General features: G+C 46.4%; 1 protein-coding gene across 1 annotated transcript; it reads left to right on the forward strand.

Annotated features, from left to right (window-relative positions):
- Positions 1–9,344: 9,344 nt before the first annotated feature.
- On the forward strand, positions 9,345–22,442 carry SLC31A2 (solute carrier family 31 member 2). The gene is made up of 4 exons (XM_002820117.5): positions 9,345–9,470; positions 16,104–16,170; positions 19,820–20,009; positions 21,059–22,442. Exons 1-4 carry the CDS (start codon positions 9,465–9,467, stop codon positions 21,225–21,227), a joined length of 432 nt encoding a protein of 143 aa, XP_002820163.1. The 5' UTR covers positions 9,345–9,464; the 3' UTR covers positions 21,228–22,442.
- The last annotated feature ends 2,117 nt before the right edge of the window (positions 22,443–24,559 follow it).

Raw genomic sequence — 24,559 nt, forward strand, 5'->3', positions numbered from 1 at the left:
ATTTCACCCGATATCTGGCTGAATTTCCCCCGATAGTTTACCAAAAGGAGCCAAACACAAATGAGTACATACTGTATGATTCTATCTAGATGACCTTCCAGAACAGACAAAACTAAACTATAGTGATAAAAATTAGAACAATGGTTGTAGAGGGGAGGAGGGGTGGTGGGAATAATTGACTAGAAAGAGGCACAAGGTAATTTTCTAAGGTGATGGAAAAGTTTATATCTTGTTTAGGATGATAGTTTTATAGATGTATACATTTGTCAACGCTCACCAAAGTGTATGTTATAACTTGTTTAGTAAATTAATTATACCTTATTAAATTACACCTCATTTTTAAAAGTCCAAATTGAGGAAGAGCAAGAGTTACTTTAGGAAAATGTGTTTTCCTTATAACTCTATGCACTCACACACTTTGTTCTGCATATGCTTCCATAGGTTAGTGATATATATTAGATACATATATATAAATATATATGTATTTAGTTTACATCTCCATTTTATAATGTACAAGATATTTTACAATATATAATATACAATACTTATACACAATTGTGTATAAATAAACTCATATATTTAGTTTACATCTCCATTTTACAAGCTGGAAACTGAGATGCAGAGATGGTTGAACAACTTTATTCAAGACAAGACAGTTTTGTTTTGTCTGTTCTGGAAGGTCATCTAGATAGAATCATACAGTATGTACTCAGTGTCTCTGAGATTAGACTGAGCTATGAGGTTTGGTCTTTTTTGTTGCTGAGTAGGGTTCCACTGTGTAGGTAGTTTTCCTGTCAATGTGTATTTGGGTTGTTTCCAGCAACAATAAACTCTCATGTACAAGTGATTCTGTGAACATATGCTTTCATTTTATAGAAATATATATCTAATTAATATATATCACTAACCTATGGAACCATATGCAGAACAACCCATAATATATATCTCTAACAAATATTATATATATATAAAATATGGTCACTTTGAGGAAGACTTTCAGAATGATCCTTGGCTTTTCGATATTTAGTTAATCTAACACGTTTTTTCTTTTTCCTTTTTTCATTTTAGAGACTGGGTCTTTCTCTGGCACACAGGCTTCAGTGCAGTGATACAATCATAGCTCACTCCAACCTCTGTCTCCTGGGCTCAAGTGATCCTCCCACCTCAGCTTCCTGAATAGCTAGAGCTACAGCATGCACCACCATGCCCAGCTAATATTGCTAATATTTTAGTTTTTTGTAGAGATGGGAGTGTCTTTCTATGTTGCCCAGGCTGGTCTTGAGCTCTGGCCTCAAGTGATCCTCCCACCTTGGCCTGCCAAAGCACTGGGATTACAGGTGTGAGCCATCATGCCCATTCTGGAATAGCCCATAATGACATATAGGAAGTCAGGATCACTACGGTAAGAATGAGGAAAAAGCACCATAAGGATGTTCAGAAAAAGTATCCACAAGACAGTGCAGTGTCCTACTGAGGGTGAGGGAAACTGAATCCTGAAATGGGATTCACAGATGGGAGGTTAGGGGACAGGCAAATGCAGGGAACAGCTTCTTCCACTTAACAATATTTAATCCTCTTTTGAGTACCTTGATATGCCTCCTAAGAAAGGTCCTGTTGCTCATCCCTAAGAAAGAGCCTCCAGAATCAGAGTGCTTGGGCTCTGCCCTTCACCAGCTGTGTGCCCTACAGCAAACTACTTGGGCTCTCTAAAAAGACAGGGATCATGATGGCACCTATGTCATTGGTTATTGTGCTGATTGATTAGAAAAAACAATCCACATGAAGTAGGTAGCATAGAATTAGATACACAGCAATTGTGCAATAACTGTTAGATAACAATTATTGTTATCCCTAATATACATGGAAAGCTCAAGCAGGCCCTGGAAATTCAGAGGAAAACTCCATATTCTAGTAGCAGAGACAGACAAGTTGACAGCTCATTACAAGTATCATGTGCTAATGACACAGACAAATGAGATTTAGTGATTCTGTACTATAGGTTATGTTTATTCCTGCAGGGGCCCCCCAGAGGTGGAAAATGACTTTCCTATCTTCAGCACAGTCTGGAGTCAGGTCTCCTGAGTCTCAGCCCAGGGGTACATCCACTACACTTTATCCCTTTGAAAGAAAAGGCTCTTTGAATTCTCTAGAGCTCTGTTTATCACTCTCTAGAAACAGCTATCTGTCAGTTACTGGAGAAACAGGTTAGGTGACCTCTTTACATGGTCCCTATGCTCAACCTATTTACACAGAAGCAACTCTAGGCTGCTTTCTGGAAGCTGACAGCCCTACCTTCCCCTCTGCAAAGTAGGCAGGGGCCTTACAGATGGAGATAGTCTATAAAGGAGCTGTCTCCAGGCATGAAGGAATGGGAACAGACTATTCAAGAGCTGATATGAGAGTGGGAACCCAGACAGACTGGCTCTAGGTCTAGACAGACACATCCAGGCTCTGGCTGCAAGCAGTGCTGGTCCTGGAGTTTGCCAAATAAGGGATTAGGGATGTGGATTGCCATTAACCCTGCAGCTTTCACACCCCGGATTTGCCTCCTAGGGGCTTTCTCATGGCCAGCAGTGAGCATCCACCCATTTCTCCTTTCCCTCCCCCTTTTTTTCTTTCTTTTTCTTTCTTTTTTTGTAGAGATTAGGTCTTACCATGTTGCCCAGGCTGTTCTCGAACTCCTGGGCTCAAGCAATTCTCCTGTCTCAGCCTCCCAAAGTGCTAGGATTACAGATGTGAGCCACTGCACCTGGCCTTTTCTTCTTCTTCTTCCTCTTCCTCTTCTTCTTCTTCTTTTTTTTTTTTTTTTTTTTTTTTGAGACATCTCGAAAGTCTGTCTCTGTCTGTCACACAGGCTGGAGTGCAGTGGCGTGATCTCGGCTTACTGCAAACTCCGCCTCCCGGGGTCAAGCAATTCTCTGCCTCAGCCTCCTGAGTAGCTGGGATTACAGGCGCCCGCCACCATGCCTGGCTAATTTTTGTATTTTTAGTAGAGACAAGGTTTCACCATCTTGGCTAGGCTGGTCATGAACTCCTGACCTCGTGATCTACTTGCCTTGGCCTCCCAAAGTGCTGGGATTACAGGCATGTGCCACCGCGCCCGGCCTGGCCTTTTCTTCTTTATTTCAAGTGCCACACTCTCAGACCCTCATGTTCACTCACACATCATTCCAGCACTTACCCACATTCTTAGCTCATACATCTGCTCATATAAACTGAGGCTTAGCACTCACTCTGACTCCCAGGCACAGAATCATAAATCCACCAAACACACATGCAGACACTCCCATGCAGTCACACACACACTCATTCACACATACCGTAACATCTGCACACACACTGTGCACACAATTCACATCCCCATACACACACAGGTGACCCCTCATCCACAATGCTTTGCTGACCAATCACTTATGATATCTCCAAAGGGGCTGTTTAAGCATGTTTCGGAGAGATGCCTGGACCACTGAGTTTCCCCCCAAAAAAGCCTCCCTGACCTGTCAACTATCAGGTGGTTGGTTCTCTGTCCTGCAAAACCCGGACCCCAAACAGTGCAAGGTGTTTGCTGAGTGAACGAAGTATCAACTACTTATCATCTTATTCTTCAGATTTGCCTCTGAATCACCGTGGTAGTAGTGTGACATGGATGTGTTAACAACTTACTGCCAAATTTACACACCTTCTTTGTTCGGCTAAATTAAATATTTCTCAATACTAACTGCTTTAATAAGAACAGCTTATATATGGGGAGTCTCGACCAAAAAGAAAAAGATAGAAATGGTACTAACTATCCAGCCCCTCCACCCCAATCCCTAATTGGTGGCTGCAGAGTTGAGATCTGGGAACGTTGCCTCTTAGAATGGAGGTTGCTCAAAACAGACACGATACAAATGGATTCCTCCCAGGACACTGATTAGCTACTGGAGTACCATCCTCCCCATCCAGAGAGAACAGAAGGGACAGGGCTGTGTCTCAAAGGTATTGTCCTGGTGGGTACACATAATACTAACCACCAGCCTCAGACTGTGACCAGAGCTAAGATGCATTCAAGTGCCTCCCTGACCCCTCCCCACCACCAGAAAAACACCTTTTGTTATCAGAGCAGAACCAGCTTCTCCCTAAGCTGTCTCCCCCAGGGCAATGCGTCAGAGCCAGGTGGTTTACATCTGCTAGGCATTCTTCCTTCTCAGACTCAGGCACAGTGGGTGGGGAGTCTACCTACAGTGGCCTCAGCTATTGGTTGAACGATATATGGAATTGCCTTTTTTTTTTCAGGTTAAAAATGGTCAAATGTCAGCCATTTCATCTGGTCAAATGAATACTTTATCCTACTCCAAAAGACAAGTCAGAACATTTTTCCAGTTGGCTCCTTCCTCCAGCACCAAATGATCATTTGATTTATGATACATTGGGAGTCAAAATATACATAGTAGATCAACAAGGGGATATCAACAAGATGCTCCTGTTTGAACTGTTTTAGCGTTCCTGGGGGTGAAAATCGGTTTATTTCTTCAAGATGAGGAAAACCTGCTGTGGAGGAAATTTACCATACACAAGCTGAAACCTGCTTTGCCAAATCTCCCTAAGATTAGGAAATGGCATACAGTCCAGATCAGGTAGAGATTTTTGGGGATACATTCAGAACTCTGAATGCAGCAGGAAGCCGTTACACAGGGACAGAGAGAGGGGTTCCATTCCTATCTTCTTTTCATGAGACTGAAAAGAAGTACAGGGCCAAGCTTCTGGATAAGCACTCACTTTTTTAAAACATTGTGTTTATAGATCCATGTTCACTGCAGCATTATTTACAATAGCCAAAAGGTGAAAGCAACCCAAGTGTCCATCAATGGATGAATGAATAAACAAAATATCATATATACTCACAATGAAACGTTATTCAGCCTTAAAAAGGAAGAAAATTCTGATACACATCACACTACAGACAAACTTTAAGGACATTATGTTAAGTGAAATATGTCAGTCACAGAAGGACAAATACTATGTGATTCCACTTAAGAGGTATCCAGAGACATTCAAGTCATAGAGATACAAAGTAGAATGGTGGTTGTCAGGGGGCAGGGGGAGAAGGGAATAGGGAATTGTTAAATGTTCATAGAATTTCAGTTTTACAAGATGAAAAGCATCTTGGATATGGGTTACACAATGTATAATTAATGAATATAATTAACGATACTGAACTGTACACTTAAAATGGTTAAGGGAGCAAATTTTATGTTGTGTGTGTGTGTGTGTGTGTGTGTGTGTGTGTGTGTTGTTGTTGTTGTTTTATTTTGTTTCGTTTTGAGATGGAGTCTCGCTCTGTTGCTCAGGCTGGAATGCAGTGGTGTGATCTCCGCTTACTGCCGCCTCTGCCTCCCAGGTTCAAGTGATTCTTCTGCCTCAACCTCCCAAGTAGCTGGGATTACAGGCACCCATTACTACGCCCAGCTAATTTCTGTATTTTTAGTAGAGATGGGGTTTCACTACATTGGCCAGGCTGGTCTCAAACTCCTGACCTCAAGCGATCTGCCTGCCTCAGCCTCCCAAAGTGCTGGGATTACAGGCATGAGCCAACATGTCTGGCCTATGTTATATGTGTTTTGTCACAAGTTTCCTTAAAAAGTATTTGTAAATCTGCTGTCATCAGCTGGATGGGACATGGATGGCTGTTTTTCAAACCTGTTTACCCTGCAAATGTGGGGCAGTCTGAGCACTGGCCTTCCGAGCTCAGTGTGGCATTCTTGGAGACACCAAGGCCCCTCAGTCTTCCTGCAGGAGGCAGGCATGCAGGGCCTGGGAGTCCCGGGCAGCTGGAGTGGACAACCTTGCAGCAGCTGTGAAAGGAACCTGTCAAGACAACTGAGGCAAAGAGCCTATACCTGTGAATTCTCACAGCCCTGGCTTCAACAATGAAGGGATCCACACAGCACTTACCTTCCCTGCAAAGCTAAAACAAACCATTGCTTTCTTTCTCAGCTCTCCAGAGTCCTGCTGTTCGCTCTGGTTTGGCTCAAAGCCCTTTCAGACAGTCAGGAAAGTTATAAATGTGGATGCCCCCTACAATAGGCTGAATAATGGCCCTAAAAATTATCCAGGTCCTGATGCCTGGAACCTGTGAATGTTATCTGGCAAAAGAGACTTTGCACACGTGATTAAATTAAGGATCTTGAAATGGGGAGATAACCCTGAATTATCTGGTGGGTCCTAGATGTAATCATAAGGATCCTTAAAAGAGAGAGGCAGCCAGGCGTGGTGGCTCATATCTGTAATCCCAGCACTTTGGGAGGGCCAGGTGGGCGGATCACGAGGTCAGGAGATCGAGACCATCCTGGCTAACATGGAGAAACCCCGTCTCTACTAAAAAACAAAAGAAAATACAAAAAATTAGCCGGGCATGGTGGCAGGTGCCTGTAGTCCCAGCTACTCGGGAGGCTGAGGCAGGAGAATGGCATGAACGCAGGAGGCGGAACTTGCAGTGAGCCGAGATCATGCCACTGCACTCCAGCCTGGGAGACAGAGCGAGACTCTGTCTCAAAAATAAACAAAAAAAAATTGTTAAAAATTAGCTGGGCATGCTGTAGTCCCAGCTACTCAGGACGCTAAGGCAGGAGGATCACTTGAGGCCAGGAGTCTAGACTGCAGTGAACTATCATTGCAATAATGCACTTCAGCCTGAGTGACAGAGTAAGACCCTGTCTCTAAAATAAATAAATATATCGGGTAGTCAGAATGGCCTCACTAAGAGAGTGACATTTGAGGAAAAAAAAAAAAAAGAACAAAATGCAGTGAGAAAACATACATATTAAAAACCCATTGGTAGTTCCTTCTTGTCCCACAGTAAATTCCTGACTTTAAACACAGCCTCCGGGTTGTTGGTGGCCTGGCTCCTGCTTCCTCCAGCCTTACCAGCACAAGATCCAGTAAACACTTGCCCTCACGACACACACACCCACTGTCTCCACACAGGCCAACCTTGAATGTGCACGCTCCCCCTGTGTCACACACATCAGATCCACAATACTGCTCATGGCATAAATATAAAGTAATAGAGGTATCGTTGGAGAGAAGATGGAAGGCTAGTTGATGGAGTTACAGGGAAAATATGCAAAGGTCCTGGCCATAACGTGTTCAACTCCACCCTCAGGCTCACTTACAACTGCAGATCAGCATGTGGAGGGCAGTTGCAGGTCATCCATTCCACCCCTCACTGTACGGATGGGGACATCAGGGTCCCAGAGACGGGTAGTGGCATCCTTGGGGATCACACAGCCTTACCTGCACATAAAGACCCAACATTCTGCAGGAATTACATGTTGTGCATGTGGTCTTTTCATGAGCCTCAAGTTCCTCTATTGAACCTCAGAAGTAGAAATGACTGGTTGGATTTCCGCTCTACCAACTGACTACAAATGAGCCCAGGTTAAAGGGTCTCTCAATAATCTTTGTGACACTCAAGGCAGCGCCATCTTCCCTGAGTGGGGATTCTGTCTCAGGGGGTCTAGGTGTGCGATGGAAAGACAACAACAGACTATTGTTCCGTGAAGGAGGGGAGTCATGGGCTGTCAAAACACAGAATCCGGAAAGAATCTCTTGCCATGGACCCAGGCTTGGGTGGCTGTGTTGTGATCTTATGATCTAGGATCCCATGGTTTGCAACAAGCTCTCTGCCTGGGGGACAGGGAAGGAGTGCCTCTGGTGGTACAGAAAGAAATGGGGCATTTTAGGACTCCCTGGCTAAGTGTTGTAACCAAAACATCCATGAGGAAGTTAGAAGTAAGTGTAAAGGTCATCAGCTTGTGACAAAGCCAACAAAAACAGTCAAATGAATAAAGCTGTGTTGCAGATTCTTCAATGCAGGTGGGGGGAGTGGGGTGCACCGGAGCCCACTTATGTGAAGGTCAGATTATCTTACTCCTGCTTCCCATGTAAGGCCCAGAGAGGTGAAAAGCTATACACCCTCCCCAGTTCTTGGAACCCAGATGCTTCAGAGATACCCTTAGCCCTTCTCCCCAGTGCTTCCCCATGGCCCAGTAAACCATGACAATAGCAGCTCTCCCTCTCCAGCCCCATCACAGTGCCACGGCCCATGTTCTCTCCCTGAATCTGCTCCAATCCCTGACTGCTCCCAGCCCCCATTAGCTTTCAGACTGAGAATCTTAAAAGCTATGTGGGCCTGGCGAGGTGGCTCACGTCTGTAATCTCAGCACTTTGGGAGGCCGAGGCAGGCAGATTACGAGGTCAGGATTTCAAGACCAGCCTGACCAATATGGTGAAACCCCATCTCTACTAAAAATACAAAAATTAGATGGGTGTGGTGTTGCGCGCCTATAGTCCCAGCTACTCGGGAGCCTGAGGCTTGAACCCGGGAGATGGAGGTTGCAGTGAGCCAAGATCGCGCCACTGCACTCCAGCCTGGGCGACAGAGTGAGACTCTATTTCAAAGAAAAGAAAAAAAGCTGTGTGACCCTGAGGATTCCACCATTTACTGAACAAGCTCCCACTGCCAGGTTACATGATAATTTAACATGTATGTTTTCATTTAATCCCTATGACATAGATTTTATTATTATTTTCATTTTACTGACCAGAAAACTGAGGTTCAGAGATGTAAGCTATCTGCCTACGGTCCCAAAGCCAATAGTTGATGCGCATAGATGTGAACTGAGGTCAGCTCCAGGCTCAAGGTCTCTGCTAATACTGCCCTTAGTAAGGTTTCTCTGAAGAGCCTCTTTACTCATAGGCTGATTGGCAAAAGGTTCCTAAATATGCTTAAGAATCAATAACCGTTAAAAATCCCTCATCCTGCAAGAAACTCCCCACCAAAAAACTGGATCAGTGAAATGAATAGGCAATACACAGAAATTGAAGTACCAGTAAGAAAAATAGTTTACTACCCTAGTAATCAAAGAAAAACAAAATTACATGAGTGTATTCCTTTTGGCTTATCAGATTGGAAAAGATTTTTTTAAAAAGAAAAATGTAATTATCTTGTAATGACTACACTAAAAATCTAGGGCATAATTGACTTAATTTACTCCAAATTTGTTGCTATTGTGTCCATAGCACGGACTTTTCCATTTTCAACTCAATATATGTTACGCTTGGGGTAGTTTATTACAATGAGCAATAAACATTCTCATAATCGCCAAGACAAGCCAAGTGCAAAACAGGAAGTGCGAAGACAGAGGGCAGCAGGTGGTCCCTCTCGCTCGAGACTCCGGGAACGCCAAGCCTCAGCCCTTGGGAACCTGGGGCGCGGCGCCTGGGTCCCGGCCAGGGGGCGCGCCCGAGGACGCCGAAGTAGGGCGCGTGTGGGGACCACAACTCCCAGGCGCCCGCGCGCCGCCTCGCCCGGACCACGTGATCCGTGCGGTCAGGGTCGCTATCGCGGCGGCTGAACTGACTCGGAGCGAGGAGACCCGAGCGAGCAGACGCGGCCCTGGCGCCCGCCCCGCGCACTCACCATGGCGGTAAGTGCCGGGCGCCACGGTGAGGAGGGTGGGCGGCTGGGGCGGGGTCTCCTGGAGCTGCCATCTCGGCACCCCGAATCCTCGCTGCCGCTGTCCCGGGGCTAGTGAGGGGTGTGTTGGCAGCATTGCCAACAGCCGGAACAGGGTTGGGGGGACGCGGCAGGTACAGGTTGCGGTGGCTCTGTGGTTTTCCTCTTTATTTGTCCGTCCTGCTGGGAGGCAGTCCGGCTAGGCGAGCAGTTACTGAGCGCCCGCGGTGGCGCGGCTTGAGAGTCGGGGCGCGGTGGCTGAAGACAGCTGGGTCCGGGGTCCCCAGCCCCGGACCTCTGGCCGGCGCCCCAGGGCGGAGGGCAGCGCCTTGGGAGATTCCAGGAAGGCTTCCACGAAAGGGAAACCCCCGGCGCATTTCAGCCGGCAGCCCCGCGCGCACACCGAGGGCATCCCCGGCCCTGCTCTTGTCAAGTTTGTAGCCTGATTCTTCGGGGAATAAAACAGAACCAGCTACTTTCCAGCTTCCCTACACTTTCAGTCAGAAAACAGCGTTTCGGACAAGCTGTTTTTCTTGGTAGGGTTCACCTGGGCTGGAGAGAACGACAGCTTGCAAGACTCGTTCGTCTTTGAAGAAGTCATGTCATTTTCTTCAACCCATGAAGAATGTCATAGAATTTAAGATACAGGAAGCTCAGCCTGAGCAACATAGCTAGACCCCGTCTCTACAAAAATTAGCCACAAGTGGTGGCAGGTGCCTGTAATCCTAGCTACTCGGGAGGCTGAGGCAGGAGGATGAGGAGGATTGCTTGGGCCCAGAAGTTCCAGGCTGCAGTGAGCCATGACCTTCGGCCTGGGCAACAGAACAAGGCGTCCTCAAACAAACAAAAAGCAAAAAAGATATAGGAAGTGTATATAGGCCATTTAGTGAAATGATCAGCCGTCCTTTAAAAAGGGAAATAGATGGAAAGCACTTGCAAAAGTTCCCCAGCCAGTCAGCCTAGCAACTGGGACCTTCATCTCCTTCCCAACCCTTGTTTACAAATAAGGAAGCTTTTCTCAAAGTGTAAGTAACCCCAAATGAAAAAATATAGAAGAAAACAAGTTCCAGGGATTGCTCCCTCCTTCACCACAGCCCCACCCTGAAAAAAGCACAAATCAGTTAAACTGTCAGAGGCCAAGATTCATCCCAAGTAGGAAAACAAGATTGGGGCCCTGCCCCTTGCCTATCTGACCACAAAGCCCTTTAATTGAAAACTGTAGCCCAGATCGCTTCTCTCAAGTCAGGGCGTGCTGATTTCCATCTTTTCCTCTAGCAAAAAGGCAAAAGTAGAAAGGGTTGAGTGACAGGTGAGTCTTCGTCCCTCCGGGGCTTCGGACTCCGTGGGTATTTCCAGCTCTGAACACACCGTACAGTTCATCTTCCCAGCTGTCTCCTGCTTCTCTGGCTTCAGAACCATCCTAGCCAACTGCTCTCTGGCCAGGGCAGGTGTCTCTCAGGCGGCTTGGTCCCTAGCACCCCCAGGGAGCCTCCACTGTACCTCCCTTTCTCTGACCTACAACCTGTTGTAATTATTTGCTCACTTAAATGTCTCCCCCTCATAGACAGGTAGCTCCCTAAGGGCCAAAGACTTGTCCCATTCATCTCTGTATCGCCAGGGTCTGCACAGACCTAGCACAACAAAAAGAAATCTTTCAAATTACTCTTACTGTTCTGTGGGTGTTCAGGTCTATGGCAAAACATGTTTGGGCTGTTTTGGGCTCCTAAGATAACTGGCCCAGGCCCAAGGATGATAGAAGGAAACCAGTTATGGCAACTCCCTGACTGATTAATTAGCCACTAGGGACATTCCATTCATACCATCTGCTTTACCAAATGGACTCAGAGAAGGGGTGATGGGCGTCACCCCTACCTCCACCTGGCAGAGATGGTGCTAGAGGCTTCTGCTGAGGATGAGGCCATCTCCGGTGTAAATGGAGTTTCACAGTATTGTTTGTACCTGTTTGGTTTTGTATATCAATCTTGTGTAAACATTTTGCTGTGTGAACAAATGTTCCTTTTGAAAGCCTAACAGGAGAGATCTCTGAGTAGTAGGACTCAAAATGATTTTTTACTTTCTTTTCGGTACTGTGTCAGCTTTTTACATTGAGCTAGTGCCACTGGGGGTGGGGGGCAAAACCTATTCTTATTTTTAAACTCTTCAACATTTTTTAAAGTCTTCAACATGATTTTTATCATGTTGTGATGTGACCGCCTAGATTTCCATTTTGAGGATCTCATATAATTTACTTGACCAGTCCCTATTGGTTGACAGGAGACCATCATGGTTCCTATGATTTCTCAAAGTGTGACCCCCAACAAACACCTGTCCCAGAAACACCCAGTACACTAAGGTTTGAGAACCAGTACAGGCTTTCCAGAAAGATCTCTGGCTCTGGGTACCTGATTGCTGAGTGACCATGGGGAGATAAATGGGCTTTTATGTACCTTCCTTGTTAATTTAAAGAGGTTAATAATAGTTGGCACCTGCGGAGATGTCACAGGGAGTGACACATAATAAATGGAAGGTGAACATGGTACAGGCACATGCAGGCCCTCAGAAGACACAGAGCTATGTGGCTGTTCTGTCCAATCAGATGCTTTAACATTTCTTTCTCTGTCCTGCAGCTCCACGGTCTCCAGTGAGCCCAGTCCCTGGGTAGGCGCAGGCAGGGGTTGGTGACACAAGTCAGACCCCTTTTGGCACTGAAAGGCATGTTAGCTGAGTGCAGGGAGTAGAACAGCCAGGTTAGTCCCATGTCTGTACCAAACCCCAGGCTGCAGCGTCCAAATCTGAGAGGAGATGCATAGATGTGGTGCCCCATCCAACCCGGAAACAGAGGAACACTCACTGTTGCTGTTGTTGTTGTTTTGAGACAGAGTCTTATTCTATTACTCAGGCTGGAGTGCAGTGGCATGATCTTGGCTCACTGCAGCCTCCACCTCCCGGGCTCAAGTGATCCTCCCACCTCAGCACCTCCCAAGTAGCTGGGACTACAGGCACATGCCACCACGCCCAACTAATTTTTGTATTTTTTTGTAGAGACAGGGTTTTGCCATGTTGCCTAGGCTAGCACTTTTTTCTTTTACAAGGTTTCAGGAAAAGAGTAGATAGAGCTCAAGATGGGAGCCTGTGAAAGTGAGGCCAAACCAAGGGAAAGGGTTCCTAGAGTCCTGTCCTCATCTTACAGACGAGGAGACTGAGGTCCACAGGGGGCTTTCTGTGTGTCAGCAGCTCAAGGCCACGCAGCTGGTTCCTGGCAGAGCTGGGAGGCAGATCCAGGTAGTGCAGCTTTAGAGACGGTGTCCCTAACCACTAGCCTTGCTGCCTCTCTTCAAACTGCAACAAAGTGAACTGAGCCTCAGAATCTCCTGAAGGGGGCTGGTTAAAATCTGTTGTCCTTGTCTCCTGTGGCTCTGACCCTGGACTCTGATTTAGGGGCCTGAGGAGGCCCAGGAATCTGTACTTTTAATAAGGCCCTGGAGTCTAAGCAGCTGCTGCTGTCCCTCTACACTAAGCCGCTTGCCAGTGTGGAGCTCATGATTGGCCTGTGGTTTCCCAGTGATTCACCCAGGACTGACTCTGCCTCTGTGGATCCGGCTATAACAGCATTGTCATCCACACCTGTGATCTGCTCCAGTGTCCTCCCTCCCACCCTATCCTCTTTGCCTTTTCATCCTGTTGTCTGCTGTCGTCCCTGGGCTCTGGTCTTACTCTCTCATCCCCAGATTGGTCCTTGTTTGTTTCCTTTATTTAAGGTGCACTGTTTATCTTTCTCAGGAAATATGGGCCAGCTACTGGCTGAACATCCTTTGGGGGCTAAGCATGACTACCCTAATTGCACAGAGGCTTTTTCTCATACATTCCTTCCTCTCCCCAATTTCTTCCCATATTTTGTTCCAAAGTGGCCATATCAGCTTCTTCTGCTGTTTGCGTATCTTCCTGAAATGTTAAAACAACCGAAAGACAGCACAGCCCTCATCTCTGTCTAGTATTGCACAAGAAAGTGGGCTCTTCTCTGTGCTGTAGCATCTGTTTTCCTCTTGCCAAATGAGGGCCTGGTAAGAAGACCCAGGATCCAGTCCTGATGCTGCCACCAACTCACAGTGTGACCCTGGGCATGTCACAACTGCCCCTTGGACTTCCGGTGCTGCCCTGAGAAGGTGCATTGAGAGCAGTTAGGAGCACAGAATCTGAAGCCAGCCCACCCAGGCAAAATTCTAGCTAGCAACTTGGCAAGTTACTTAAATTCTGTCTGCCTTAGTAGTCTCATCTATGAAATGGAGCTAAGAATAATAATTCCCCTCTTGAATTAAGTGAGTTAAGACATATAACGTTTTTAGAAGAGTGTCTGGCACAGAATAATCAGTAAGTGTCATTTCCCTCCCAGTATGAAAAAAGAGGGTTGCTCTAAATTAGCACTTCCTAGAGTATAGTCTATGCGATTCTTTCCCACAGGGCACTCAACAAGAGAAAAAGGGGAGGAGAGAGTTCTAGGTACAGGCTTCTGGCAGTGCAGAAAGCTGTTAAACCTTATTTTGTCCAATTCCAGTCTCTCCCAAACTCCCTTGACCATAGAATCCATTTTTTCCAGTACCTCCTAGCATCCTGTGCTTCTCCCATGGAACACTTCTGAGAAACACCCCTCTAGCTTTGACATGTATGGGAGAAAAGGCACTGGGGTTATTGAGCCCTTACTGTGTGTCACTTTGTGTGGATGGCTTTGCAGAGTTTTCCCCCAGCTCCCCTCAGAGGAAACTGAGGCCAGAGAGAGGCCCTGATTAACAAATCTGTTTTGTTCCAAATCCTGGACTCAGTCTACTATTCTTTACTATCTCCTTTGGTCCTAACTATTGAGAGGGGGAGGACTGGAGACGACTAGAACACGCAAGGCCTGTGGTTTAGGGCTGTCATCTGCAAGCAGAAGTTTGTGGCTCTGGTTTCCGGGAGGCTACGGGACACCCACGTGGCACAGCTTCCTAACAAAATGGCAGCTAATCAAATCTGCCTACCCTTCCACCCCCACACTGATGTTTGCCTCCGCCGGAACTCCTTTTCTGTAAGAACTGATGGCCCCCACAGCCTTCACAAGAACCCACAGTCTCACTCTGTATCTTCCTCCCTTGAACACAAACTGACAGTAACCCGCTTCTAAGGAAGTCAGGCAAATCCTTTTCCCTCTTCGTACTCATTTTCCTCACCTGGAAATGAGATGTGGTGGAGAGGGACTCAAGTTGGGCCAGATCAGCATTTTTCAAACTGAGTTTCAGCAGAGCTCAGATTTCTCTCCCCTCTCCATCCTGAGCCCCGTGTTTTATATAAGGGAATTAGAAGAAAGATTTAAATTGGCTAGTGTTCCCTGGCGAAGAAAGCTGAAAGCCATGGGACTAAAAACTCTGAGGATACCTCTAGTGCTGAGATTCAAGGATTCTAATATTTGGCCATTGTCTTAGAAGGCTAAGGCTTCCACTAGCTGATTACAACTCAGCCAGGATCTCCTTAGCTGGGTAACACTGACAAGAGTTTGCAGAACTGCTTGTGCTAGCTGAGGGCTTACCTGGGGACCAGAGGGGGCCTTCACTTCCCTGAGAGGGTGAACTAACTGATAGATCTGTTGGGCCCTCATCTTTCCAGTCATTAAGCCTGGTGTGGGCATCTAAACTCACCATCCAGCTCCCACCGTACCCTCCTTTCTTGGAGACGGGGAGGAAGCACCGTGTCCTGGAATGTCCAGGGCTTTGGAATCCACCTAGACTCAGGTTTGAATCCCAGCTCTGGCAACTTACTAGCTTTGTGACCACCATCTCTAAGTCTAGTTTCCCTAACTTTCCTTCCTGTAAAATGGACCTAATTGTCCCTGTCACACAGAGGACTGTTGTGACAATGAAATGAGATGATGTAGAAAAAGCCCTTGATGCCACCCTGAACACGAGGTGGAGCAAGCAGCCTCTGAAAAGGCATCTGACAGGCACTGCATGGTCACTGGTTTTACTTGCAGTCTTTCCTGTAAGGCTGTGAACTCACCAAGGTCAGGTCAGAGACATTAACCTACTTCCATAATGCTAGGCACACAAACTGGGCTCAGCAAATGTATAGGGAATGAGTGGACAGATGTGGAGTACAGTGAAGACAGCTGCCTCTGGGCCCCTCCATGATAAACACTGTGGGATCTGTCTAGACTGAACAGGACAAAGAGGACTCCAGGCTCCCATCACACGGGAGCCTGTTCTGGAGCTACAGCAGAATGGCTGGGGTCCCGGGGGGTAAGAAGAGGCAGTTGCACTGGGAAGGCATGGAGGGGACATCCCCACATAGTCTGAGGACACTGTCACATCCTGAGCCAGTTGGTCCAGTGAGGATGGGCACTCCCACACCTCTATTCTCATATGGAGCAGGGCCAGCTCAATTATAGCTCTGCTGCTGACCCTCTTGGGCAAGTCTCAGCTCTTTATGGCCTCAATTGGCCCTGATGACTTCTGATGGCCCTTCCAGCACTTCCAGTGACCCCATTTTTGGGGGCTCCCAGAGGAGGTGCTGGAGAGCATTAAGGACCGTAACTTCCACTGCCCTGCGCCCCTATGATGCAGATTCCCTTCTCTTTCAGATGCATTTCATCTTCTCAGATACGGCAGTGCTTCTGTTTGATTTCTGGAGTGTCCACAGTCCTGCTGGTAAGAATTGGGGACCTCAAACTTGTAGCTTGGAAGGCCTTGTAGCACTAGGCAAGGGAGAATCTGGGTTCTCTTGATTCTCTGTGGGCATTTAAGTGAGGCTGATTCCTCTGGCATAAACACTGAGCAGGAACTTCACATTTATAATTCCATTTGTAACCACTCCCCTTCAGATCGCAAAGGGCTCCATTATCTTACTGATCCTCACAAAGGCCGAGAGGCAGGGAGGCAGCTTTTCCCTCTGTTACAGGGCAAGAAACTAAAGCTCAGAGACAGGAAGAGAGACTCATGCAGGGTCACACAGTAAGTACGCATCAGAGCCACAACTAGATCAAGGCCTCCGGGTGCCACCTGGCACCTCCCTTATCCAGCGTTCATTGTTCTGCACCAGTTCAGAAGCCCACAGCAGCTGCTGGAGATGAGACACCAATTTGAAAGGGAAGAATATTCCTTTGATTTGAAAAGGCAGAGTTTGTCACTAATTCATGAAGAAGTTATTTTTCAACTTAAATAACTGCATCTTAAAAAGAGACTGGAAACAGCCCAAATGCCCATTATTGTGGATGCAGATTAAATAAATTATGGTCATCCCTACAATAGGTTACCATTTCTTGTTATCTATTGCTGAATAAACAGTGGCTTAAAACAAGTCATTTTATCATTCTCTGTCAAGGCTCTATGAGTTGACTGGACCCAGGTGAGTGGTCCTCACTGAAGGTCTCTCATGCAGTATAGTCAGACAGTGGCTGGAAGTAGGGTCATTTGGAAGAGTTCCTCACTCTCATGCCAAGTGGCTGATACTGGTTGTTAGCTAGGACCTCAGCTGGAGTTGTTGGCTGAACACCTACATGTGGCATCTCCTATGGCCTGGGCTGCCTCGTGGCAGAGTGGCTAGATCCAAGATTGAGTGTCGCAAGAGAACAAGGTAGAAGTATGTGGGATTTTCAAGACCTAGCCTTGGAAATCAGATAGCATTACTTCCACCTTTATTGGCTGAAGCAGTCACGAAGTTCTTCCTAGGCTAAAGGAGATGGAACAAACATGGACCCCACCGCTTGATGGCAGGAGTGCTGACATCATAAGAAGGGGATGTGGGGTGGAATATATGGGAGTGGCTGTCTTTGGAAAATATAATCTATCACAGATACGATGAAGCCACTGGGGAAAAGGTAAATCTGTGTGAACTGAGGTAAAACTGGATGATAAAGTCAAATGCAAAACAGTATGTGTAGATAGGATGCTGTCATTTGGACAAACAGAGGCTGATATATACATTGAGTAACAGAGGTTGCTCTGGGGAGGAGAATTGGGGTGAAGGGAGATTGGGGTGGGAAGAAAACTGATTTTTCTCTTTTTTTGAAATGGAGTCTCTGTCGCCCATGCTGGAATGCAGTGGCGCGATCTTGGCTCACTGCAACCTCCACCTCCCAGGTTCAAGCAATTCTCTTGCCTCAGCCTTCCGAGTAGCTGGGACTACAGGCAGGCACCACAATGCCCAGCTAATTTTTCTGTATTTTTAGTACAGACAGGGTTTCACCATGTTGGCCAGGCTGGTCTCAAACTCCTGACCTCAAGCGATCCACCCGTCTCGACCTCCCAAAGTGCTGGGATTACAGGCATGAGCTACCACACCTGGCCTGAATTTTCATTGTATTCTTTTTTGCACTGTTTGAAGTTTCACCATGTACATGAAATTACCTATAATTTTATGTTTTAAAAACCTGCGTCTGTCAGATGATTTCCTCCTGGGAGCCTGTGGGAAAAAAACCCAACTGTTTTTCCTTTTCTTACGCTCATCACACTTCTGTGACCAGATGTGTAGGCTTTCCCTCAGTGACAACTTTTCTGATACCAGCTGGGTGTCCTACAACTCAGTTCAAATCTGACACTAACCAGTTAGTGCAGATCCCACAGGTTAAGGGCACAGTCCCACAAGGCTGCGCCCTGCTTCAGGCACCAATCACAAGTCACAGCTTGTCTCCTGTACTTCTGGCCAACTTTGGGGTCAATTATTTGATAGAATGGTTCACAACATTCAAGGAAACACTTAAAAAGAGTACAAATGGGCCAGGTGCGGTGGCTCATGCCTGTAATCCCATCACTTTGGGAGGCTGAAGCGAGTGGATCACCTGAGGTTAGGAGTTCAAGACCAGCCTGACCAACATGGTGAAACCCCGTCTCTACTAAAAATACAAAAAAATTAGCCAGGCATGGTGGGGGGGTGCCTGTAATCCCAGCTACTTGGGAGGCTGAGGCAAGAGAATTGCTTGAACCCAGGAGGTGGAGGTTGCAGTGAGCCAAGACTGCGCCACTGCACTCCAGCCTGGGCAACAGAGCGAGACTCCATCTAAAAAAAAAGTACAATGAGTAGCTAGGTGGAAAAGATGCATGGGGCAAAGCATGTAGGAAGGGGTTCAGAGCCTCCAGGCCCTTCCTGGGCTTGCCACCTTCCAGGTACCCTCATGTGTTCAGCAGCTGGAAGCTTTCCAAATCCTGTCCTTTTAAAAAAATTATTCATATATAATAGTTGTACATGTTTTGGGGTACATGTGATATTTTGATACCTATATACAATATGTAATGATCAAATCAGGGTAACTGGGGTGTTTATCACCTCAAACATTTATCTTTGTGTTGGGAACATTACAATTCTATTTTGAAATATACAATAAATTATGGTTAACTATAATTTCCCTACTGTACTGTCGAATACAACAACTTATTCCTTCTATGTAAACCACATTCTTTTGGGTTTCTATGGCGTCTTCATATAGAGGCATGATTGATGACCTCATTGGCCACTGGTGATCAATTCAACCTTCAGTCCCTGTCTCCTTCCAGAGGTAGGGAGTGGGGCTGAAAGTGCCAACCTCCAAGCACAAGGTTGGCTCCCCTGGCAACCAGCCCCCATCCAGGAGCCTCAGGCATCAATCATCTCATTAGCATATAAAAAGACACCACTTCAGAGTTTCCAAGGGTTCTAGAAGTCGTGTGCCAGGAAACCAGGGCAGAAACAGGATATATATCTCTTATTATGTCACAGAGTCCAGTAAAATACTTTAGCTGGACCACTTATTATCCCTCTTAGTGAAACAAAAGTAGTAATTAACAGTTAATTTTACACAGCAGCTCTAATAAGCACTTGATAGTTTGTGTAAAATAATTTATTGGGTTTTTCCCCTATTATAAAAGTAATATATATAAAAGAAACCTTAGAAAGTTAGGCAAGAACATAAAAACCACCTGTATCCTACTTTGCTGAGATAACTATTACTCTTGTGCTGTTTATCTTTCCTTCCAGACATTTTTTGCATACTTACATATAAACAGGACCTTGCAGTACTCATCACTGAACAAGAAGTCACGACAGATTTGTGCAGCCTGCCAGGGGAGAGGGTGGGGTGATGGTACATGGCTCCTTCACCCTCAGCCCCTGGATTTTTCAGGTGGCTTCTCTTCCTGATCTCAAAGCCACACTCCGGCTAAGAAAGGTCTGGTGAAGACAGTGAAGAAGTTTGGAGCTCAGCAAGGGTGGGGAAGAAGATGCAGGAGAGAGGTGGATGGAGTGGATTCCATGAACAGGTGGAGGTGCTGGAAGGGAAACAGTGCTGGCCTGGCCAGGTCTCCACAACTCTGCCTCCTTTGACAGGCATGGCCCTTTCGGTGTTGGTGCTCCTGCTTCTGGCTGTACTGTATGAAGGCATCAAGGTTGGCAAAGCCAAGCTGCTCAACCAGGTGCTGGTGAACCTGCCCACCTCCATCAGCCAGCAGACCATCGCAGAGACAGACGGGGACTCTGCAGGTTCAGATTCATTCCCTGTTGGCAGAACCCACCACAGGTACAGGCAGTGGGTATGGGAAAGGGGCAGAGGCCTCACATTCACCCTGAGAGACAGGCTGGCCCAGACAGCATTAGCCCCACTTCACAGAGAGGACAGCAAGGCCCAGGGAAGGACCAGGACTTGCCAAAGTGGCTACACATAGCCAGGTGAACTAGAGCTCATGTCTCCTGATGCCCAGGCCAAAGCACTCTCTGTGAACAGCCATTTGAGAGGCTCAGAAGGCTTTCTTTAGGGAACTGTGATCTTCAGATGCAGGCCCCTATCTAGCAACTGGGGTGGCCACCCACCCTCCCCCAAATCTCACCAGTTCCATGGGTCACTAGGCTCCCATATCCAGGAGGGGATCTGCAGCTGTCTTGAAGCAATGTATCCCATGTGGTGGGAGGAGGATGACAAGCTCTCCTCTCCTCCCTTCCCACTCAAATCAGGCAACCATTTAGGGTCCCTATTCTGCCCTCTGTCCAGCCCCAGCCTCACCTGTGCTTAATAAGCCTGCCCGCTCCATCACTAGCCACCCTACATGGGTGTCTTAGATCTTCACAACTGCACTGCAAGGGAAGTATTCTCATTCCTATTTTACTGATAAGGAATCTTACATTCAGAGAGGTTAAGACATTTGTCTAGGCCACTTTTAGTTAGTGGCAGGTCTAGGAACTGATAATGTCACCTAAGACCATGCTTTTTCTTTCCATTGTCATACTGCCTCCCAAAGTAGATTCAGGGGGGAAATATGCCTTACTGATGATTTTCTCTTATTCCTTATCAGAAAGACAGATTATAGATACTCTCATTTTCCCCCTTGCCTAAGATGCCAAGAAGCTCGGAACCAAATGTAGTGAAGATATGTCTCTTTAAAAAGAAATCTCTTGAGTTTTTTCTGGGGGTAGGGGTAGGAGGGACAGAAAGAAATCTCTCCTGGGTTAAGCATACAAGTTATAAATAATCGGGTCACGTAACTCAACAGCTTTCTACTCCCTGATATCAACTCCCAGCTTCCTCATTACCAGCTCATTACCAGGATTAACTTGCTTCTCCTTTTTATCTAGGTGGTATTTGTGTCACTTTGGCCAGTCTCTAATCCATGTCATCCAGGTGGTCATCGGCTACTTCATCATGCTGGCCGTAATGTCCTACAACACCTGGATTTTCCTTGGTGTGGTCTTGGGCTCTGCTGTGGGCTACTACCTAGCTTACCCACTTCTCAGCACAGCTTAGCTGGTGAGGAATGTGCAGGCACTGAAGCTGGAGGGACACGGGGCCCCCTCTTCCAGACACTATACTTCCAACTGCCCTTTCTTCTGATGGCTATTCCTCCACCTTATTCCCAGCCCCTGGAAACTTTGAGCTGAAGCCAGCACTTGCTCCCTGGAGTTCGGAGGCCATTGCAGCAACCTTCCTTCTCAGCCAGCCTGCATAAGGCCCAGGCATGGTCTTGTGTCTTAAGACGGCTGCTGTGACCAAAGGGAGAATGGAGAGAACAGGGATGGCAGGGTTACTGAGCCCATGACAATGCATCTCTGTGACTCAAACCAGGAATTTCCAAAGATTTCAAGCCAGGGAGAAGGGTTCTTGGTGATGCGGGGCATGGAACCTGGACACCCTCAGCTCTCCTGCTTTGTGCCTTATCTACAGGAGCATCACCCATTGGACTTTCTGACCTCTTCTGTCTTTGAGGGACAGAGACCAAGCTAGATCCTTTTTCTCACCTTTCTGCCTTTGGAACACATGAAGATCATCTCTTCTATGGATCATGTTGACAAACTAAGATTTTTTTTATTTTTCCCATTGAACCCCTAGTTGGCAATTTTGCACATTCATACAAAAAATTTTTTAATGAAATGATTTCATTTTATTCATGATGGATGGCAGCAACTGCTGAGACCTATTTCCCTTTTTTGGGGGGAGAATAAGTGACAGCTGATTAAAGGCAGAGACACAGGACTGCTTTCAGGCTCCTGGTTTATTCTCTGATAGACTGAGCTCCTTCTAGCAGAAGGCATTGCCTGCAGGAAGAAGATCATCTGATGGCCGTGGGTGTCTGGGAAGCTCTTCATGGCCTTAATGGCCTCCTTTATCCTCATCTTTCTTCTATGCAAAACAAAAAACTGCATCTAATAATGTTCAATACTTAATGTTCTCTATTTATTACTTACTGCTTACTTGTAATGATCTGGTGGGGAAACATGATTCATTCACTTAAAATACTGATTAAGCCATGGCAGGTACTGACTGAAGATGCAATCCAACCAAAGCCATTACATTTTTTAAGTTAGATGGGACTCTCTGGATAGTTGAACCTCTTCACTTTATAAAAAAGGAAAGAGAGAAAATCACTGCTGTATACTAAATACCTCACAGACTAGATGAAAAGATGGTTGTAAGCTTTGGGAATTAAAAACAAATACATTTTAGTAAATATATATTTTTAAATAGTCTATGACTGTTCTTTTCTCCTAATTGCAACAGAAAGCACATGAACCCTTATAACAACTACAAGGGCTGAGTGGGGCTAATAGAGCTGGTAGTGCCCTTTATAAGCCTGAGGACAGAGTCCATCCATCTGCTACAAAGACAACTCTGCTCAGGGAAACCCATCCCTGAAATTCTGCACCCAGGTAGACACCCCAGAATGCCAACTGAGGCAAGTCATTCTTCATTCATAAAACAAGTATTAATTGAGTACATGCTATAAGAAAAGTAACTGTCACACGGACTTTAAGCACCTGTGTTGGCACAATTATTTAGCATCTTCTCTCCCTGCGGGCAGAAGCAAATATAATAGCCACTAGTTAATTTATAATAAGAAATAACTGCCCTAGAGAGTAGAGTATGTCACACCTTTAGGACTGATCAGGGCATTCCCCCATGTTTGTAGGGAACTGGAAAGCTGCCTGGTGTCTCAATAAGTTTAAGATTTTGTAGAGCAGGTGTGTTCTCGCTGATGGAGCGTCAACTGTCCATCTCTTAAGTCCTGACCAGCTAATGCTCGCTCCCCTGTGGTATGCGGAGATGGGCATCTCCATGGATAATTGGCAAACTCTTCAGTTTGACAGTCTCTTTAAATGTGGTTAGACACTTGTGTAGAGGACTTAATTTTTTTCTTTTTTTTTTTTTTTTAAAGAATCTATGCTTTAGAGGCTGGGTGTGGTGGCTTACACCTGTAATCCCAACACTTGGGAGGGCGAGGCAGGAGGATCACTTGAGGCCAGGAGTTCAAGACCAGCCTGGCCAACACGGTGAAACCCCATCTCTATCAATCAGAAACACAAACGTTAGCTAGGCGTGATGGCAGGCACCTGTAATCCCAGCTACTCAGGAGGCTGAGGCAGGAGAATCACTTGAACCTGGGAGCTGGAGATTGCAGCAGTGAGCCGAGATCGTGCCACTGCACTCCAGCCTGGGTAACAGACCAAGACTCCATCTCAAAAAAAAAAAAAAAAAATCTATGCTTTAGAAACAGTGATTATATGGGTAGACCTAGTAGGCAATCCATTGCTTCACTCTTCAGAGCCCAGTCACAAAAGGTGATGTTTTTCCTAAATTCCTAATTAAAAATTTTTTTTTAATTTAACAAATATCTGGCTGGGCGCGGTGGCTCACGCCTGTAATCCCAGCACTTTGGGAGGCGGAGGCGGGCGGATCATGAGGTCAGGAGATCGAGACCATCCTGGCTAACACGGTGAAACCCCATCTCTACTAAAAATACAAAAAATTAGCCGGGCATAGGGGTGGGCACCTGTAATCCCAGCTACTCAGGAGGCTGAAGCAGGAGAATGGCGTGAACCCAGCGGGGCGGAGCTTGCAGGGAGCCGAGATGGTGCCACTGCACTCCAGCCTGGGCGACAGAGCAAGACTCCGACTCAAAAACAAACAAACAAATATATAGTGCTTATTCTGTATCAGGCAGTCTTCTAAGCACTTGCAAAAATTAACTCATTTAATCTTCATGACAAGGCAGAAACTATTTCTGTCCTCATCTTAGAAATGAGAAGCTCAGGCACAGAGAAGTTAAGTCACTAGTTAATAAGTGGCAGAGCCAGGATTCAGAGCCAGGCAGCCTGACCCCAAGTCCATTTCTTCATCAAGTCAGATGAGGGGGCCAAGGCTGAAAAGGTAAGTAACTTGGCTAACACCACACAGCACCGAGTGGAACAGGGATGTGAACGCAGATCATGCTCTTTCTATTTTACCATTAATGGTGGAAATTCTGTTTCAGAAGATCTAAGGTGGAGCCCAGAAGCCTGTTTCTAAAAGCATCACCGCCCCTTCCCCCAACCAGTGACAGTCAGGCTGTGCTGGCCAAGAGCCCAGGCTCTGGAATCAGATGGCCAGGATTTGAATTCTTGTGCTGAGGCTTCCTAGATATGTAACTTTGGGCAAATTACTTTACCTCTCTAAGTCTCAATTTTCTCCTCTATAAAACGGTGATAACACTGTCTCCTGCAGTGGTTGCTAGAGATAAGCCAGTCTGTGTAAAGTGCCAAACAGCACTGCCTTTTGTTAAGCAACAAAGAAATAATTAGTTCTCACTGCCTCCCAGGCCCGCA

Source organism: Pongo abelii, chromosome 13, assembly GCF_028885655.2.
Source record: "Pongo abelii isolate AG06213 chromosome 13, NHGRI_mPonAbe1-v2.0_pri, whole genome shotgun sequence".
NCBI lineage: Eukaryota > Metazoa > Chordata > Mammalia > Primates > Hominidae > Pongo > Pongo abelii.

Coding starts and splice junctions, on each gene's coding strand:
- SLC31A2 (XM_002820117.5), top strand. Junction 16,171..19,819: donor GAGTGTCCACAGTCCTGCTG/GTAAGAATTGGG, acceptor CTCCTTTGACAG/GCATGGCCCTTTCGGTGTTG. Junction 20,010..21,058: donor GTTGGCAGAACCCACCACAG/GTACAGGCAGTG, acceptor CTTTTTATCTAG/GTGGTATTTGTGTCACTTTG.